Below are 20,519 nucleotides of genomic sequence, written 5' to 3' on the forward strand. Positions count from 1 at the left end.
TGGTACAAACCAAAAAGTTGACTGTTTTGTGGTTATTCATCCATTTGTCCACTGTAGTTCTTTTATATGGAAGACACAGTGCGATGCTTGTAATAGCTCTTGGCTCTCTTGAGGCTAGTGGAAGTCTGGGTTTAAAATACTGCCACATCCAAAGAGTGAATTTCTAATTTCAGAACAGGATAAATAAAATGGTGATCTGATTTCAGCGTATGCTGTAGAAAGGCCTAAATCACTCAATAACAGGATTCTGAAATTGCAAGTAATATATCTGAAAAGTGTCAAAACCTCAGCCACCTACAAAGATGTTTTAGGGTGAGTTAGCCATGGGGAGATATTCCATGGGGAGATATTCCTGAAAAATGACCATACAGCTTTAGAACCTTTTAAGACAAATAGGACTGTCTAAAAGGGTGTTGCAAATGTGTCTCTGGAAATTTAATCCAAGGTTAGCATGCTGAAAGAAATTAAGAAATCCCCATTATGTGATGTTTAAAATGAGTCCTTCATGTGTTTGCTGTGCAAGTGGTCCGGCTGGAGTAAGTCATTTAGTGTAAAGAACTTTAATACCTTACATGGGCCAGTATGGCATTTATCAGAGAAAGCACTGCAAGCAGACCGATTGATCAATTGATTGATTGATCGACTGAGCTTGTTGTATGGTTCCTTCAATGTGTTCTTCTCTTTAGTGTCCAGACAAACTTCTTTCTAAAGAATCAGAGCAAAGAAAAGAAAAAGCAAAGAAACAAGGCTTATGAACGTGAGGTAAATATGTGCAGATCGTTCACAGATGCCACAGACACTTCGCAGTAGGCAAGCATGCAGTAGGCAAACAGTGTTAAAATAATGAGGTTTGTATAGATGTGCTCCCACCCTCAGTGGGCTCAGGTCAAAAGGGGTGACTGCTTTGTGATGAAGGATGTTGAAGTTTGACTCTTTTTTTTGTAAATCACAAAATGACACCTTCATGTTCTCTCATTTTTGTTCTCTCTGCTGTAGGCAGAAAACTCAGCTCTTGCACTGGCCAGTGAGCACCAGAGGGAAGCGTATGAGCGATGTCTAGATGAGGTAAGGCCCAGTGCTAATGCTAGATGGACTCTCTATACAGCAGTATGAGCTGGTAAACATGGTCAAATATATTTCCCTCATTTCTGTGGCCTTTTGAGTTCTGATGGAGTGCTTTCCCTCTCTCCCTTTTCATGGCACTTTGCTGAGGTTTTATGTAAATTGGCTCTATGGGAGAAGAAGCGCTGAATATCGTCTTCCTTTCTGTTTGGGTTGTAGGTGGCCAACCATGTAGTGCAGGCGCTGCTGAACCAGAAGGTACAACTCTGCATTAAGACTTAACCACTGCTGGTGGGGTTTCCCCACCACTTCAAATATTTACTCTGGCCATTACTACAAAACTACAGTGTCATTATAGCAGGGAGGGACCATGATTAAGTGTGTGTATGTGTGTGTGTGTGTGTTTGTAATTCTGTGCTACAACACTACAGTGTCATTTTGGCAGGGAGGGACCCTGATTATGTGTGTGTTTGTAATTCTACACTACAACACTACAGTGTCATTATAGCAGGGAGGAACTATGATTATGTGTGTGTGTTTGTAATTCTACACTACAACACTACAGTGTCATTATAGCATGGAGGAACTATGATTATGTGTGTGTGTTTGTAATTCTACACTACAACACTACAGTGTCATTATAGCATGGAGGAACTATGATTATGTGTGTGTGTTTGTAATTCTACACTACAACACTATGGTGTCATTATGGCAGGGAGGGACCGTGATTATGTGTGTGTGTGTGTGTGTGTGTGTGTGTGTGTGTGTGTGTGTGTGTGTGTGTGTGTGTGTGTGTGTGTGTGTGTGTGCAGGACCTTCGGGAGGAGTGTATTAACCTGAAGAAGCGTGTGTTTGACCTGGAGAGACAGAACAGGACCTTGACTGAACTCTTTACGCAGAAACTTCAAGCTTCCCCCAGTACTTCACAACAGGTACAATGGAAATTAGAATGCAAAAGATTCCACATGATCAAAAGGAATCTCACCACAGAACTTTGACTTAACTGCTGGTGATCCTCTCCTGGATACTGGGTTATATGTGTGTGCTGTAAAGTAGCACCTAGCCTGCTGGTCCAGGAGGAATGTTACTGTGCCAGACTGTGTTTAAAGTCATGTAGTCTGCTCATGGGTGTCAGAGATCAGACTCTCTGATCAGACTATGATGTATTCATACTACGATGTGTTCATGTTCTTGAAAGAGGAAGATGTCCAGACTGCATCCTGTAAACATACCGATAATTAGAAACATGCAGAACAAGTTAATGAGTCTAAGATGGGGACAGACGTTAAAGGCACTGTGGGCTCTCTGGGGCTGTCGAGGTAGTGAGCTATTTCACATCATCAGGTGCTTATTTAATATTTGGCACATTAGCTCTTAATGCATCTCACAAGTTTTCTTATGAACTGAGTTTCCACACATAATGAATGTTAAATAATCACAAAGGTGAGATAGATAAAGAAGCTAATCAGGTGTTTTGGGCAGAACTAGTTCTAGTTCAGCACTTGATCAGTACTAGTTCAGAATGTGTTCAGCACTAGTTCAGTACTAGTTCAGCGTGTGTTCAGTACTAGTTCAGCACTAGTTAAGTACTAGTTCAGCACTTGTTCGGTACTAGTTCAGCATGTGTTCAGTACTAGTTCAGCATTTGTTCAGTACTAGTTCAGCACTAGTTAAGTGCTTGTTCAGTACTAGTTGATTTAAGATAATATACATTTTCAAATAACAAAATAACTATAGCGCATGGATATTTAATCAGAACAAGTTGTTATAAATAATGTCTTTATGAAGATTAATTTCTCCATATTTTGTTGTGGACTAAATTTAAAAATGTATAAATTTGTTTATACTTGTTGCCATCATGCTTGCTTTGATAAGTTTATTTGGTCATGCCACATAAATTTTGCATTCATGTAGAAGACGGGACCACTGATAACACCTCCACAGAGTATTCAGGGCTTAATGTGTATTGGAGCCTGGAATGTAATAAACGAAAAAATCAGAGCAGCACATTTTTTTTTGCTCTCTGTGCGCTGACTCACAAACAGCGTTGGAGCGTGGCTCACAGTCCCATCCACACACCACCTACATAACAGCATGCTTCCACCCACATGACAGTATGGAGGTGCTGATAAAGACTGATTCAAACTTCACATTTACAAGAGGGAGCATGCCCATTCCATGCCTGAGATATAAAGATATCATGACTGGGAGAGAATGTGGTGGTGTGAACTTTCTTTTTTTTTTGCATTTTTGGATCACTTCAGCTCACCTTGCTATTCTTTCCATGTCTTTGTGTGTTCAGCCTTCAGGCACGCAGAGGTTTTCACTTGCAGATTCAAGTTTCGCAATCAGCGGAATCTGAAATGCGTGCATATTTTTGAAGAGTCAGTTTCAAATGGGTATTCTGTATTTTTTAAACAAAAATGTGTTTGTTTTTAGTCTTTTCTGGCAGTAATAGTCATTCTCAGTTTGTGCTCAGCAAATACCTTTTTAGATGAAAACACTGATTTTAATGTTTGAATCAGACGTCACATGCAGCTGGCACAAGCAGCACAGTACTGGGTGAACTGTTCAGTGATGTCGAACTCGTTCCCATTTCCCAAAGCTCCGTGATGACGTCTGTCCACTCACCGTCTTTCAGACCGGTAGAAAACACTGGTGTGGAGAATCATTAGGCCACCAGACTGCTTCAGGATACTTTTTTACACCGGGAAACTTGATGGGCAAGTGCCAGTGCCAGTGTCAATGCCAACATCACCATGTCTGTGATACATGATTATAGTACCAGTAACTGTCACTTCAGTCACACACATGTATTCTAGTTCTAGTCTGCACTAGATAAAGGTTATTATATATTATACGTTATCAGAAATGTGCCCTTTATTCACTGTTGTGCTGTGCCATGAGCCATAGGAAATCACTTGCACATGTGCTTGACAAGACATTTTAAAGCGGCCCAATGCAATATTTATCCAGCAGGTGGTGCTGTATCCCAGAGCTATGTTTTAAAATCAGGCGGCAGAAAGTACTGTATGGATATGGGCCATTTTCTGACCTGTATGTGTGCTTGTGAGGGTGACGTAAGGATCATGTTGTATTCAGTTTCTTTTCCTGTGAGAACTAAAGACACTCTGAAGTGTTAAAATGGCCACACAATACTTTGCAAAAGTTGAAGAAACTGAAGACTACAAGCCCCAAATAAATGAACAAATAGTTCATCATTGCAGATCAGCGAACAGAACTGAATATAACACCAGTGTTGATGTCAGGCCATGAAAAACCTTTTTGTTGTTGTTTATTGTTTAAAGAATCCAATGTCACCAACCTTATGACAATAAGTAGGTCTTTTTTACACAGCTATGTGCAATGAGTTGAAATTCATATTTCATATTTCAATTAGGCTGTTGTTGTTTTTCTGGCTAGCTGCTCCTAATCCGTGACTTCTGTAGACTTGTGTAGCAATCCAGAGGGTGTGACATTCAAGAATATCCAGGACATATATCCAGAACTCTTATTTCTGGTTATTCATCTCAGTCAGTGTTTTCGTTGTTTGTTTCCTAGAAGCCCACATTGCATGGTTCACATATTCTTTAATTATATGAAAAGTCTTAAAGTGCCAAAATGTGAATTCACTGCATGGAATTTAAATCTGGGGTTGTTTTATTTGTTTGTTTTTAACCAGATATACAGTTTTACTAATATAGTTTTGCTCCTGGTAAGTCTAAATCTATAGCTACTGAAAAACATCTATAAAAACATCTATAGCTACTGTGCAGGGTTTGACATATTTATCCCTGATAGAAAAAAAATCCTTATAGTATTACAGGATACTTGTTTTGTATATTGTATTTAGAAGTCCATATATTGATCGTATATTAATAATAAGCTGATACCTTGTAAACTGTAAAGCAAAAGAATGGAAATCTTTGGTTAAAAATTCCATGACATTTGTGCCTCTAGATTTTACATTCTGGGGTTGAATGTATGAGTCACCTTTGCAAAACCCACAGAATATTCACTGTTTTATAAAAGATTATTACGGCATGTGTGTCTTTGATATGGAACACAATGAACTGGGTCTTTGTGCCGAGGTCTTTGAAGTGAGTCTCCAGGGCACTGTACCTCGGCCTTTCCTCAGCCTCCATGGTTCACACAATGCTATCTCCCCTCTCTTCCTCTCTCCTCATGCATTTTTATCCTCTTCTCACTGGCTCAGAAATTGACAAGACGAGAAGCCAATGAGAAGCTTGTGATGTTTTTGTATGACTTTTGTATGACTTCCCATATTCCAATGATTTTCCCTCTTTTCCATAATTTTTCCCTGTTGCCATTTTTTGCAATTTTCCTGTGTAAGCCTACTGAGCACAAAGAACGAGAGAGAGAGAGAGAGAGAGAGAGAGAGAGAGAGAGAGAGAGAGAGAGAGAGAGAGAGCGAGAGAGAGAGATGAAGCTGAGGCTGAGAATGAGAGAGGGATGAGACATGAGCAGTTTGGTGGTGAAATCACAGCACAGCTTTTAATGTAAACAACTCTGGGCTGTAATTGCTGCAAGGAGAAAATTCTATTAATGCACATGGAGATTGAATGTGTCCCAAATGCTTCTGTAACCACTCAATCTCTCTGTCACTCACTCACTTCTAAGGGCCCTTTTAAACTCCGGATAAAGGAGCCTTTCTCTCTTGTTGAGGCTGCACCGCTTCCCTCCCTCTACCTCCATCATTATGGGAAATGTAATAAGTGCAGGGAAGTCTCACGCTATCTCCCAACCAGCAATCTAATTACTTTTAGTAGAGTTTGTACTGAAAGAGACTATCATATCTGTCTAATGTGATTTTTTTTTGTTTTGTTTTGCAAGAATTTAAAAGACTGGGTGAACAGAATATGTAATGGCTTGTTTGGATTTGTAAGCATGTGTGAATTGGTTGAATGTACAAATGTTTGTAAACATAATAATCAGTAAAGATTAAATGCTAAAAAATTTTAGATGATTGGCAACATTTTAATTGTATAATTGATTCAATGAAAAAAAAACATTACATTATTAAAGATTAATGCATCAAATTGTCTTTTTGGATATATGTGTGTATTTCTATGGTGTGGATAATTATGTTTACTTTGCTTTGTCCTTCATAGGTGCCACCAGTTACATGTCTGGAGCGAAGCAGTGAGCCAGTGTTTCCTGGCACTGTAAATGTGACAACACTCTGTTCTGAGGTCAAGGTAAGATGCTTTGGGGAATGTTTTTGTTATTTGAACCTCTGGTTAAATCTGTTTTGATTTAAGATTAACAGCAGTTGCAATATTTCACAATAGCATGTGTATGGGTATTCAAGTCCAATATGCAACACTAAAAAACAATGAAATTACAGTTGTGTTTGCAGATGTATGAGGCTAGTCCGTATGTAGTGTGTTAGTCCGTATGTAGTGTGTTAGTCCGTATGTAGGTTGTTAGTCCGTATGTCGGGTGTTAGTCCACATGTAGGATGTTAGTCCATATGTAGGATGTTAGTCCGTATGTAGTGTGTTAGTCCGCATGTAGGGTGTTAGCCCGTATGTAGGTTGTTAGTCCGTATGTCGGGTGTTAGTCCATATGTAGGGTGCTAGCTTGTATATAGGGTGATAGCCCGTATGTAGGGTGATAGCGCATATGTAGGGTGTTAGTCCGTATGTAGGGTGCTAGCTTGTATATAGGGTGATAGCCCGTATGTAGGGTGTTAGTCCGTATGTAGGGTGCTAGCTTGTATATAGGGTGATAGCCCATATGTAGGGTGTTAGTCTGTATGTAGGGTGCTAGCTTGTATATAGGGTGATAGCCCATATGTAGGGTGTTAGTCCGTATGTAGGGTGTTAGCTTGTATATAGGGTGATAGCGCATATGTAGGGTGTTAGTCCGTATGTAGGGTGCTAGCTTGTATATAGGGTGATAGCGCATATGTAGGGTGTTAGTCCGTATGTAGGGTGCTAGCTTGTATATAGGGTGATAGCCCGTATGTAGGGTGATAGCCCATATGTAGGGTGTTAGTCCGTATGTAGGGTGCTAGCTTGTATATAGGGTGATAGCGCATATGTAGGGTGTTAGTCCGTATGTAGGGTGCTAGCTTGTATATAGGGTGATAGCCCATATGTAGGGTGTTAGTCCGTATGTAGGGTGCTAGCTTGTATATAGGGTGATAGCCCATATGTAGGGTGTTAGTCCGTATGTAGGGTGTTAGCTTGTATATAGGGTGATAGCGCATATGTAGGGTGTTAGTCCGTATGTAGGGTGCTAGCTTGTATATAGGGTGATAGCCCGTATGTAGGGTGATAGCGCATATGTAGGGTGTTAGTCCGTATGTAGGGTGCTAGCTTGTATATAGGGTGATAGCGCATATGTAGGGTGTTAGTCCGTATGTAGGGTGCTAGCTTGTATATAGGGTGATAGCGCATATGTAGGGTGTTAGTCCGTATGTAGGGTGCTAGCTTGTATATAGGGTGATAGCGCATATGTAGGGTGTTAGTCCGTATGTAGGGTGCTAGCTTGTATATAGGGTGCTAGCTTGTATATAGGGTGATAGCCCATATGTAGGGTGTTAGTCCGTATGTAGGGTGCTAGCTTGTATATAGGGTGATAGCCCGTATGTAGGGTGATAGCGCATATGTAGGGTGTTAGTCCGTATGTAGGGTGCTAGCTTGTATATAGGGTGATAGCCCGTATGTAGGGTGTTAGTCCGTATGTAGGGTGTTAGTCCGTATGTAGGGTGTTAGTCCGTATGTAGGGTGCTAGCTTGTATATAGGGTGATAGCCCGTATGTAGGGTGTTAGTCCGTATGTAGGGTGTTAGTCCGTATGTAGGGTGCTAGACTGTATGCTCGCTCTAGCTCTAGCCCGTATGATCCTCAAAATTAAATCATTTCTGTTTTTTCCGCACTTACTTTTGCATTTCACATTGTGAGGCCATCTTGGTTTCCATAGAAAAGAAAATTAACTGCAACCTTTTTGATTTATGTAACGCTAGCATTGTTCATGTTATTTCAAGTGCTTTGTATAAGACAGATTTAGTTTTGAGTCAATTGTAAACCATAATAAAAAATAAACTAATATATGCCATTGTAAGACAGACTAAATAATATGGTTTTAATCTTGAAATACTGTTTCTTAACCTTTAACAGTTTGAAACTGTTTATTTCAGAGTCCAAGTGATTCGGACCATTATTGTTAGTGTTACAGTTCAAACTATGACATTTAGTTAGTCTCTGGATATATTGTGTAATCTTTATGTATTGTCTGCTTGCCCAGTAAATACACAAAATAAGTAGGCAACATAAATAACCATGCACCACAATCAGTGGCTGTAAAAACATAACGGAAATCAAATGAAAATGATGCATTTTCATAAAATAATTTCATAAAATTATGCATTTTTACACATCTGCTGCTCATATATGGAAATTGATCAAGCAGTAAAAGTATTAAAAAGGTCATGACCAGATGTGTATGAGTATGAGATATAATATGAGTTTTCAGTAATCTGTTGTGTAAACCAATATATTAAAATATATATATATATATATATATATATATATATAGGCTCAGTTAGCAGTGTTCAAAACCTACAGGATGCACTTCCACTAATGTTTGCTGAGTCTGGTGTTGTTTTGAATGTGACATGCGGGGAAGGTTTCTAAAAAGATATGGAAAAATGTATGGATTAGTTTGATTTGTGGCTAGTGTTTGGTGTGGTCAGTGTTTGGTGTGGTTTAGTGCTTGGTGTGGTTAGTGCTTGTTATGGTTTGGTACTTGATGTGGCTAGTGCTCAGTTTTGCTGGAGGTCTGGTTTATACTACTGGTTTATACTGCTGACTGATTCTCCATTACAAGTTCTATAAAGGCATTATGTCTCATGAAGTGTGGATGTATGGTGCTTCTGAATATGACTGAAATTATGTTCTAATAACCACGTGTGCAGTAAGCTCAGACATTAAGCATAACTAAAGCTGTAGTGAGTTTACTATGATTGAGGTTGATCAATGTCCCCTGAAAACAAACCTTGGCCTTCTTAATAGAATTCTCCAGGAGTGGAGCCATAGATCTCCTCTGCTGAAGGATAACTCTGATTGAAGATTGAACTGTTGGTAGTCAACAGACACTTATTTCTTAATCACTTACCTTTTACGTTTTTTTCTGAGTTGAAATTGCACTGCTCTCCACTACCTTAAGTATCCCCTTTGGCCCTTTGTATCTCTCTTTCTCTCTCTCCCTCCCGCCCTCCCTCACTCTCCCTCTATCTCATTCTCTCTCTCCCTCCATCCCTCTCTCTCTCTCCCTCTATCTCTCTTTCTCTCTCTCCCTCCCTCCCTCACTCTCCCTCTATCTCTCCCTCCCTCCCTCCCTCCCTCCCTCACTCACTCTATCTCTCTCTCCCTCTATCTCTCCCTCCGTCTCTCCTTCCCTCCCTCCATATCTTTCTCTCTGCTTGCTCTCTCTTTTCTTTTTTCCTCACTGTCTTCTTCTCTGTAAATGACTGTGCTGTGGGCAGCCCTCAGGAGGAACCGTGGTGTCCTGCTGACAAATGTCCTTTAAGAAAATGAGGGACACACTCACCCAATCATTCCAGCCCTTAAGTCCACTGACTGCTTTTCTCTGGGAGGAGTAGGGAACAGAGGTGTCAAATTGAATATAGATTTTTTTGGGTTCCTTCTAAACACAGACACATTGCCTTACTTTTTCCCTTATTCGTTCTTTTACCTCCAGCTCCAGCTCTTTAGAGCTTCTTCGGTTATTTTCCATACACACTCTCTCCTTTGTGTCTAGACCCTTTGGCGTAACATCACCCAGGTGGTTGGAAGCATTGTCTGTCAGGGACTGGACTATTTAATGACACTTTTGTCTCCACATGTCCTGCCAGTCTGTCCGTCTGTGTTTGCAGCATGCATTTGCCATGCAGTTGCCACCAAGAAGAAAATTTTGTTAGTAATTCATGTAATTCAAGTTACTGTAATCTTATATTTACATTCATTTACTGTATTAATGCTACTACTAAATACAGCGATAATGTGTACTGGGTTTCAGTTGTCTTCTGTTCAGTCTTCAGTTCAGTCTTCTGTTCAGTCTTCTGTTCAGTCTTCAGTTCAGTTTTCAGTTCAGTCTTCAGTTCTGTCTTCTGTTCAGTCTTCTCTTGCTCTTTTTTCATATGACAGAGTAGCAGCGTTCCATCCCACTTCCTCAACGCTGTCATTATTATTCATCAGAGCGAATGTATGAAATGAGCCTCATTTCACATGTATGCTTTCCCCCACCGCCTTAAATGGGTGAATCTATCTAGCACCTACACTCCTTGGTCTGTCCCTGGTCTATCACGGGTTGCATAAACATGATGCATATATATGGGCTCATCAGCTGCCTCAGGTGGAGGAAAGTCTGACTGCATCAGGAGGTCAAATTGGATCTTCAGTAAGTACTAAATCATCCAGAACGGAATCTGCAGCACAACTTGAATCACCACACACTGACCTCAGAGAAGGTTTCAGCCTAGTGGATCAGAAAGGAGCTGCAGGTTTCATTCAAGCCCAGGTACATAATACTGGAAAGGAAAAAGGAGCTTTTCAGGTTGTCAAAGTCTGCTGTCCAAGCTGAATACTAGTCACTAAACTATCATGTTTTTATTTGTTTTTCTTTCTTTCATTGTCTCACTTTCTTTTTTTTTTAACTTACTGTCTTTCTTATGTTTCTCTCCAACGCCTCAGCATCTGTCCTAATGTAATAATGCCCCAGAGGTCTCACTGCTAGGGGCTGAATGTATTTCCAATGGGCTCCTTCAGTCTGGAGGAGCAGAGACATGAAGGAAGCCGAGTGCGGGCACACTTTCTCCAACCGATTACAAAATTAATTGCTTCTTTAATTAAAGATAAAGCTGGTTGCTCAGGGTAGGCCAGTCGTGTGAAACTAAAGTAGTTCCCCTCGTATTCCACCTTATCCTCTCTCTCTTTACTTAGTCATACATTTATTCTTTCTTAAGTAGAAACACTGCACTCTTCTAATCTCTGACATCACTGGTGACTGTGCCTGAGTGTAGAACAGTTGATTAGTTATCCAAAAGGGCTTTGGAACAGTTTTATCAGCCTGAGACTCATTTGAAATGCTCAGTCAGCTCTGGCTTTGCTTACCCCACTGGTTCGTTTCTAGAGCTGCGCTAAGGCAATAATGCATATTTAATTCTTTGCTGAAGCTTCATTTCTGAAGCAAATGATTGGATGCTTTAAGCTAATGTGACCTCTCCTTTGCTCACTTGATTTTATTTTATTATTTCTAAATTAAAAAGTAACAGTGTTTATTATAGTAAACCTCCAACATGCATGAAGACAATAGGGAATCAGCAAGACTCTGAAACTGAAACGTCTACTTTAAGGTCATAAAACAAAAGAAGATCTCATAATTTTAACCAAACTGCTGTAAATCACTGTCACCCATTTACTCTTATTTTCTTATTTTTAATGACTTAAAAATACTTTTGTTTAAATTGTAATTTTATATATACACATACACAACTTAGTGCTTGAGCCATATTGTAGGCCCCTCCGTTATAAACCAGTGACCAGTGCCAGGCTTGATGAGATGACTGTATGGTAATGCAGGTCTTGCTTTAGTTTCCTAACAGTCAGGTCACCTGGCTTGGACACTGATTTCTGACAGCTGTTTGTAGTGGGATTCTGTACATGCACAACATGTGTTTTCCTGTGGTTTTGTCATTTGAGCTTCTGCTGGGATTTATAATCAGAATCAGAATCAAGAGATTCTGATTCTGAGTAGTCCCTACGCTGCACAAAATACTATTAAACTGACAAGAGATGTTGCCTTCATAAAACAATAGGACAATAGACTTAATTTACATAAAATAATACTAATATCAATAATTTTACTACAAGTGATTTTTATACTAATTTGTTAATACAGTTCCAATATATAACATGGGTGCAACAGTACCCGAGGGAAGTGATCAAGGTGCTGAGATGAATAATTAATAGTGAAAAAATAAAAAAATACTGAACGGAGAGCAAAAATATTGCAATGGATTTATCCTAGTGTTGCATGAAATCTAAAAAGAGTGTGCAGTTAAAATATTACACTGTAGAGTGTGTGGTGTTGGTGTTCATTGCTGAATGCCAATTAAACATGTCGTATCTAACATCATGTGTTACATTAGCACTGTTTACTCATCCTCTGGATAATCTCTGAGTGCTAGTACACTGCAGTTCAAAAAATGCAATATCAAAATATCAATATCAAAGTTTGACTTCCAGTCCAGCTCCTCTAAAAAGGTTTTGCTTACACCATATTGGGGAGCTTTTGCATGCCAATGATGCCTCTGGCCTGTAATTAGAGAACTTCTGTAAAGTTGTTTTTTTTTATGACAATGTCTGTAAATAGAATACTAGGGCAGTAGTAACTCAATGGTTAATGCCTGGTTCAAGTCCCACCACTGCCAGGTTACCATTGTTGGGCCCCTGAGCAAGACCCTTAACCCTCAATTACTCAAGTTGTACTCAGTCATAATTGTAAGTCGCTTTGGATAAAAAAGCGTCAGCTAAATGCTGTAAAATGAATCATGTGATTCATGTAAACTTAATGCTTGTGAAATAAGATAAAAATAATCACAATAGACACTTTGTTCCAGTATAGTGCTTAGTTGCTGAGATTTCTTTTCTCTTTTAGAACAACGATGAATGCACACAGATTGGCACAGGAAACTCAACACAAGTCTCCACCTCCTCTGTGGCATCCATGTCTCCGTTCCTCCAGAAAAAAGCACATATCCTGGAGGTTCTGCGCAAACTGGAGGAGACTGACCCACTTAAGTTTCATCCATCTACTTGCTACTACTATCATGGACAGGCATTGTTAGCTGGAGAGATGACTACCATTGTAACTCCATCCCCACGTCAGCTGCATTGCCGGCACTCCAGTTCAGACACTGACATTCACGAATATGCTAACGAGGAGGGAGACAGTCGTGCATCCTTGAGATATGGTGGCTGTCCATCCTGTCGTGTTCTGTTGCAAAGAAACAGCTTGGACAGTCTGCTTAAGTGTAATCCGGGACTTAGCATCACATCACATTCTGGCAGAGAAGATGATACCTACAGCCAAATGTTTTCAGAAGAACATAGGGCTTCAGCACAAAATACAGATGCACAGGCAAAGTTGCTGTGTGTAGTCAAAACAAGCAGTCCTGACATACACAGCACAAGTTCTCAGTGTAGAGTGAATGTTACTCATCTTTCTCAACAAGTAACAAAGGCCACAGTTTCACACCTTTCTTCTGTGGGTGTTAGTTGCTCTGAACCAAATGTAAAGTTAGGTGAGCAGAACTTTGACTTAAAAGAAAGAGACTCTGAAGAAATATCTACAAAGTTAAAAGGTGTTAAAGATGTTAATAAAGGCAGGAGGGAATCTGAGGGTGTGCAGGCATCAGGAGAGAATGCAGGTTGTGTAGCCATATCACCTGAGTATCAGAACTTAGTCCAAGTTTGCAGCAGAGTCTTTTCCTCCAATCAGACTTCTGTTCCCAGGAAAGTAGTAGAGTCGTATGGCCCAGTCTCGCTGTCTGAGACAGCTGCCTCAGCATTTACACAGCAACAGGCTGCACAAAGTTCAACTTGGTCTCCCTCCTTGTGTGGTGAATCCAAACCTTCTCCAGTCTCATCTCCTTCCAAGCTACTCAAAATGCCTTTAATAGCAGAGAATACGCCAACATCCAATGCTTTCCACTTAAGTCCTCAACTTACACGCAGCTCAAAAATCCCTTGTAGGAATAACTATGAGGTTTACCACTCGCCTGTCATGTCCTGTAAATCTACCACCACAGAGAGGGGTAAACCATTCACTACCTTAAAAACTGGCACTTACCCTGGCACACACTCTGCGCCCACCTCTCCACCAAAGCCTGAGGGCCCTTGTTCATCCGTTTCTTTAAAGGAATCGGGTTACAGTAGCCACTCAGCCCCTAAGACAAGCAAGGTTTCAGCAAACCAGTCCTCCTCACAGCCACTGGAAGCTGGTACAGTAGCTCACTATGAAAACATTATAGATCCTTCCCATTCCAAAACCCCCAAGATAACCTCAGAGGAGGTTGACTCTAAAGAGAAGCAGAAAATTAGCTTAAGGGATGAAAGGGTCCTAAGTCCCCTCTCCGATAAGAGCTCAGATTCTTCAGAAACCACAGATGAATCTCCTTCTGATGCTTCAGACCAGGACACTGACACAGAGAGTCCTGCTTGGCAAAGGTCCCAAAATCACTTCAGCCTACCAACCTCATCTTCTGCTGCAAGCAAAGCACCGCAGAACAGTTTCTCCAGTATGAAAGAGAAATACCATGAAAGGAGACCTCCAGATCCCATGTCTGCTCAACAGCACGGCACTTCTATTCCATCTCAAACTGTGGCTAAAAGAAGTGACAAGCAGCTGTCACTACTAAAAAGAACAATCTCCAGCAAGCCTCAAACTGATTCAAGTTATCACCCATTCAAAGAACGTTTGGCAGCTCTTGGCAAACTCAAGAGCACTGAGGATCTGCAGCAAAATGCCAGAAAAAAGGAAGCAGAAAGTGCTCGAGGTAAAACCCCAGCATCCACAGGAAATAGTGCCAGATCCAAAACAGCAGAGCGACAAAGTGAAAGAATCGCAATTGAACACCAACATTCAAAATATACAGATTCACTTGATGGGAAACCATACCCTAAGAATACTTTTGGCAATTATGTTAAGGGACCTGGTTCAATGAATATAAACACTTCAACAGAAAAACATTATGTAGCAAAACCAGACAGTCAAAAGATGAAAATTGGAATGTCCACCACAACCCCACATGAAACTCCTGTAGTGATGCGGAGCTATGGAAAGTGTCCCAATCCTCTCATACACCACAGCAAAACAGTGCCAAGTCCTCAAAGTAGCCCTATTAGAGTACAGTCCAAGTCCCCCTCAAAGGCCAGCACTGCCCCTTCTTATCCTCGAGGAATGAAGGTGATTCAGGATCAGCGCTCCCACCTCCAGAGACAGCCATCACGCACTGATGACAAACCAAAGCTCACAGCTGGGAAAAGAAAGACTGTTGCTCATGTAGACAATGTCCCACCTCTGCCATGCCCAAGATCTGGAGCTGGATCGTCTAATTCTCCTGCTTTTGAGCAAAAAAGATTCTCGTCTGCTGCACCTGTGCTTCAGTCAGCCATCGAGCAAAAGGTGATGCGGGGAATAGAGGAGAATATGATGAAGCAGCAGGGCCAAGATCGAGGCCAAACTGCAGAAACTAAACACAAAACATCGAATGGGATTGCCAGTTGGTTTGGCCTGAAGAAAAGCAAGCTTCCAGCTCTTAATCGCAAATCTGAAATGTCCAAACTTAAGCTTAATATGTCATCATCATCATCCTCAGGAGCCAAGGATGCCTCAGGAAGTAAAGGGGGGCCCAGGAAGGTGGTGGAAAGTTTAAACATCTCTAAGCTTATGGAGAAGGCAGAAGACTTGAGGAAGGCTTTGGAGGAAGAAAGGGTCTATGTGAATGGAGTAGGGATTGCGCTTGACTGTCCTGGGAGAGGACACTCGTGTGAAGTTGTTATGGACCAAGCGCAGGGTCAGCTATCACTTATGTACAGAGGAGTAACAGCTGACAACTTCATGCAACAGCTGTTGAACAGGTAAAGGTTATTTACAGGAAAATGTACAAATATGTAGCATAATTCTGTGGTATTGCTAAAAGATCAGGGTCATCTGACCAATTTTTTTCCAAAGCCACATCTATGGAAAAGCATTTTTTTGCCTGTCAGTGTGCACTAACCTTTTACACAGAACTGCCTATTGTTTATGAATTTGGTTATGAATTTGATAGAAGTTGCAAAGTATTCCAGTAAGTCACTCTGGGCAAAGACATCTGCCATATACAGTAAACATAAATATACATACATTCAATTATCAGGAGTCTCTGAAGATGAAATTCTATGAAAGAGAAAGATTACTATACATTAGCATAACTAAATGGGAGAACCTCTGGAAAAATTCTGTACATTTTTTATATTATAAAAAGTAGTGAGTGGATATTTAATGTAATGCTCTGACATTTATGAATCTTGGCACTATCAATTTTGCTTTCAGCATTGCAAACACACCAGCACAGAAGATAAAAAATGTGAATATGATAATAAAATGAATTGTTGTTATGATGTTTTATTTTTTTCCAGGGTGGATGAGAGGGGAGCTGCTGGTTTTAGCATGGTGCACAGGAGACTGTCCTTTGACTCCAAGAGATCACGTCCTGTTTTCAGCCACCAGAGAAACATCTGTCATACTAGGACCAGGGAGGACATAGACAAAGTAAATACTCACTGGGCGTATTTTAAGATGATCATTCACTGATACAGTGTGCAGACTGACAGTGTAACCCACCATTCTCTCCTCTCCCTGTTTCAGGGTCCAGACACGGTGAGCCGTGATGAGATCACATCTGATGAGAGTCTGGCAGAGTCTATCAGCTCACAACACTTCACAGGTGAAATCCAAATGAGGTCTTTTTTGATACCAAACCTCGTTCTTTCCTTTTTCTGCCATGGTAGCATCACGGGACTAGAAGCTTTGCCTGAGAACTTATCACACATGGCATTCTTCGTTAGTTTCTGACATGAATTGTAATTGAGTCTTCATCTGATTGATCTGGTCCCAGAGGGTGTAAGCTTCTCTGGAGTGGCACAGTATACAACACAGCAGAGCATCTGACTCTGGCAGTGGTGGGGAGTTTGCCATTTAATTGGCACCTCAGGAGGTCTTGAAGCCAATATGTGCACAAACCTTCTGAAGCAAATGAGCAAGTCATTTATTACACTGAACAACATATCACTGCTATGATGATTGCAGTGTCAGGTCAGTTGTACTGGAGTTTGTAATGCTTTGAAATTTATATTGTATAAAATATGCAATAAAAAGTTAGTTTAAAATGTTCTGCTACAGCGTACATAATTATTATATATATATAAAATTATACATATATATATATATATATATATATATATATATATATATATATATATATATATATATATATATATATATATATCAATGATGGTCACAGATTACTGTGGCCATCACTGTGACCAACCATCTAATAAACTCCATCAGCTCAACCATAGGGCTGCATTCACTGAGACCAACCAGCTGATATGCATGCCCTACTACATTCATCTATGTCCACTGAGTACATGACTACGTGGCACCTTACAGGAATTACCTTCACACGTTATCAGAAATTACTCTTATGCTGTTTCCTCCTTCTGCACATCTCCAGGCTCTGGCTCTTCCATGCGCACCCTTGACAGTGGTATAGGCACATTCCCGCTGCCAGACTATGGCAGTGGTGGCACAGGGAAAGGACTTCCCAAGCCTCAGGAAGAGGAAGGTTCCTTCACTTCTCAGGGAAAACATGGAGCCGTGATGAAAGCCCCACGCAAAGCGCACACCCTGGAGAGAGAGCTGTCATCTTTAGAGGAAGTGAAGGCCTGTGTTCTCTACAGTTCACCTCTGGAGGCCAAGGGAGCAAATGTGCATCTCTCTGGCACTATTCATGAAGGTGCAAAACCTTTTATACATATTAATACTTTATTTATTTATATTACCTTTGAGTTAAATTCCTAACTTGTATATTTTAACCCATTTTAAACATAACAATTGCTAAGGTAACTTTTTTTTACAACAGTATTGTGTAATTTACTTAAATTATTTATTTTAAATGGATTTCTAAAGAATAAGGCGGGGTATTGTTAAGCCTCAAAAACCCATGATCACCTCACAATCCAATCACCCCCTCACAATCCCATTATCCTCTCACAATCCCATCATCCTCTCACAATCCCCTCATTCCCTTCACAATTTCATCATCCACTCACAATCCCATCATCCTCTCACAATCCTCTCATTCCCCTCACAATCCAATCATCCCCTCACAATCCCATCATCCTCTCACAATCCAATCATCCCCTCACAAACCCATTATCACCTCAAAATCCCATCATCACATCACAATCCCATCATTCCCCTCACAATCCCATCATCTTCTCACAGTCCAATCATCCCCTCACAATCCCCTCATTCCCCTCACAAACCCATCATCCCCGCAAAATCCAATCATCCCCACACAATCCTTATTCCCCTCACAATCTCATCATCCCCTCACAAACCCATCACCTCACAAACCCATCATTCCCTCACAATGCAATCATCCCCTCACAAACCCATCATCACTTCACAATCCCATCATTCCCCTCACAATCCAATCATCCGCTCACAATCTCATCATCCACTCACAATCCCATCGTCACCTCACAATTCTATCATCCCCTCACAATCCCCTAATTCCACTCACAATCCCATTATCCCTGCACAAACCAATCATCCCCTCACAATCCCATCATCACCTCACAATCCTATCATGCTCTTACAATCCCATCATTCCCCACACAATCCCATCATCCCCTCACAAACCCATCATCCTAACAATCCCACCATCCCCTCGAAATTCCACCATCCCTCCTTGTTATTTTGGTCTCTTCCCATAACCTGGCAGTTCATTTCCCATCAAGAGTTTCAACAATTAATAGGCTGAAAATGTTCAATAGTGAATTATCTAATTTAAATTGAAAGGGAATAACGTAACCCACATCATGCAGTTGGGTCTGCAATGACCCAGGCTTTTAACTGCTAATACAACACTTCTATGTATATCTTTTGTGTATCTTTCATTTGAAAAAATTAAATAATCACACATTATTAATTCAATACAACCATTTACCCATTCACAAGAGTATTATGAGACCTTTGATATCACTATGACAGGATAAACAATAGATCATTAAAAACTCCAGACCACTGTTCTTTATGTCATTGGCACTAGGGTCATATAGTGCAAATACAGCATATTGGTGTTGCTGCTTTCCTTCTACTTCAACTAAAAGAACTGATGAGAACCACGTGATTCATTCTGGTCATGCTGGCTCACACTCATCTTACAAACTCTTTCTTGCTTTGCAGACATCAGTGCCTTTGGAGCCCATTTGCAAGTACCACCTACCAAGAACTGGACCTTCCCTAATGTGAGAGGGTCAGCAGGACCTACAAACGTGTACCAACAGGACATGGAGGCAGCACACCAAGGGACGCCTTCCAGACTGGTGAGTCCACTCTTCCTCCTACGTCTGGGACATAAACACAACAATCAACAAGTGCTTCATACAGACACTGTTAATGAAGCTTCATTGTGATTTGGAGTATGGTCAGCTCAAGTTATCATCTTAAATTGAACTTTCTATTCAGTAGTGATGGGTCAATTCATATTCAAAACATTTGGGTAGACTTACTAAAGCACTCATTATGGCAGCCTTAGCCAGGACCGATGAAGGTCACTTCAGAGAAAGTGTGCTCAGCAGTTCTTGACACTTGTGCGTCTCCCTCATGCTGGAGCAGATAGGAGCTCTGGTTTATGCACACTGAGTCTGCTGAAAGCCCTGCTCAGCATACATTATTTAAAGATCCATACAGAAAAAGGGCATGAGGACACTTGTCATAGAGAAAAGTGTCCCATACCGCTGTATTCTGCTGGTTGTCCACTGGCGGTGCATAAACAGAGTCTGTGAACAGTTTTGAACTGATGTTTGAACTGATATCACCTTCACACATATAAATTATTTACACACAGTGCTGTCTTGTGTCATTTATTATATTTTTTTCATGGTAGAGTTTCCTTAATGTGAAACTGGATCTTTGGATCTGTGAAAAACATTTGAAAGTGATGTCAGCATGTGATTGGTTGAAGCACCTACAGTGGCTTGTAGACAGCTGATAAAACACTGGCAACATTATGGACACATTTGTGAAAAATCTAGACTCTGCTCCACATATCCATCTGTGAGAGAAAGCCCAGTTAACCATGTGCTGAAAACTGCCTCTCTGACTTCACTTCGTCTTCTCTGAAACATCCCTTCAGAGAGAGAGAGAGGGAGAGAAAGATAAAGACATAAAATGCACTGCTGTGAGCCACCTAAGCCTAAATACTCATGATTAACCTGTGCTGTTTGACGCTGCTTCTTGAGCTGGTCAGTGGTTGCCATGGAAACTGTTAGAAAGAGGGTAGATATACCTGATGGATCATCTATAGCATCAGATAGTACCAAGCAAATGGACTCTCTTACTTGCACACGAGGTGAAAATTTTCAACCTCCCCTCCTTTCAGAACACAATGTGACAGCTTTTAAGCTTTCTATAAATACCCTGCCTTTGAATAGAAAAGCCAGGATTTTTTCGTTAGCAATGGCATGTTTTTATGGGGGAAAGACGCGTTTTAATATAATGATAGAAGGCAGAGGTGCTCGTTTGCATCCAGGAGCACAGAGTCTACAGGTGTTTGCAGGAATTGACCATTAATGTTTATGCTGTTCTTCTGAT

General features: G+C 40.7%; 1 protein-coding gene across 5 annotated transcripts in view; it reads left to right on the forward strand.

Moving 5' to 3' along the window:
• The window catches only part of LOC113582019 (nck-associated protein 5-like), a 68,041-nt gene that overhangs the window by 43,624 nt on the left and 3,898 nt on the right, over positions 1 to 20,519 (forward strand). For all 5 annotated transcript variants that reach the window (XM_035520655.2, XM_035520657.2, XM_035520656.2 and 2 more), the window contains exons 4-12: positions 997 to 1,065; positions 1,282 to 1,320; positions 1,875 to 1,994; positions 6,195 to 6,281; positions 12,750 to 15,733; positions 16,274 to 16,406; positions 16,503 to 16,581; positions 17,371 to 17,652; positions 19,110 to 19,249. In XM_035520655.2, the coding sequence (XP_035376548.1) occupies positions 997 to 1,065; positions 1,282 to 1,320; positions 1,875 to 1,994; positions 6,195 to 6,281; positions 12,750 to 15,733; positions 16,274 to 16,406; positions 16,503 to 16,581; positions 17,371 to 17,652; positions 19,110 to 19,249 (3,933 nt within the window). The remainder of the gene's footprint in view (positions 1 to 996; positions 1,066 to 1,281; positions 1,321 to 1,874; positions 1,995 to 6,194; positions 6,282 to 12,749; positions 15,734 to 16,273; positions 16,407 to 16,502; positions 16,582 to 17,370; positions 17,653 to 19,109; positions 19,250 to 20,519) is intronic.

The sequence above is a fragment of the Electrophorus electricus genome, chromosome 22 (assembly GCF_041902795.1).
Source record: "Electrophorus electricus isolate QZ-2024a chromosome 22, ASM4190279v1, whole genome shotgun sequence".
Classification (NCBI taxonomy): domain Eukaryota; kingdom Metazoa; phylum Chordata; class Actinopteri; order Gymnotiformes; family Gymnotidae; genus Electrophorus; species Electrophorus electricus.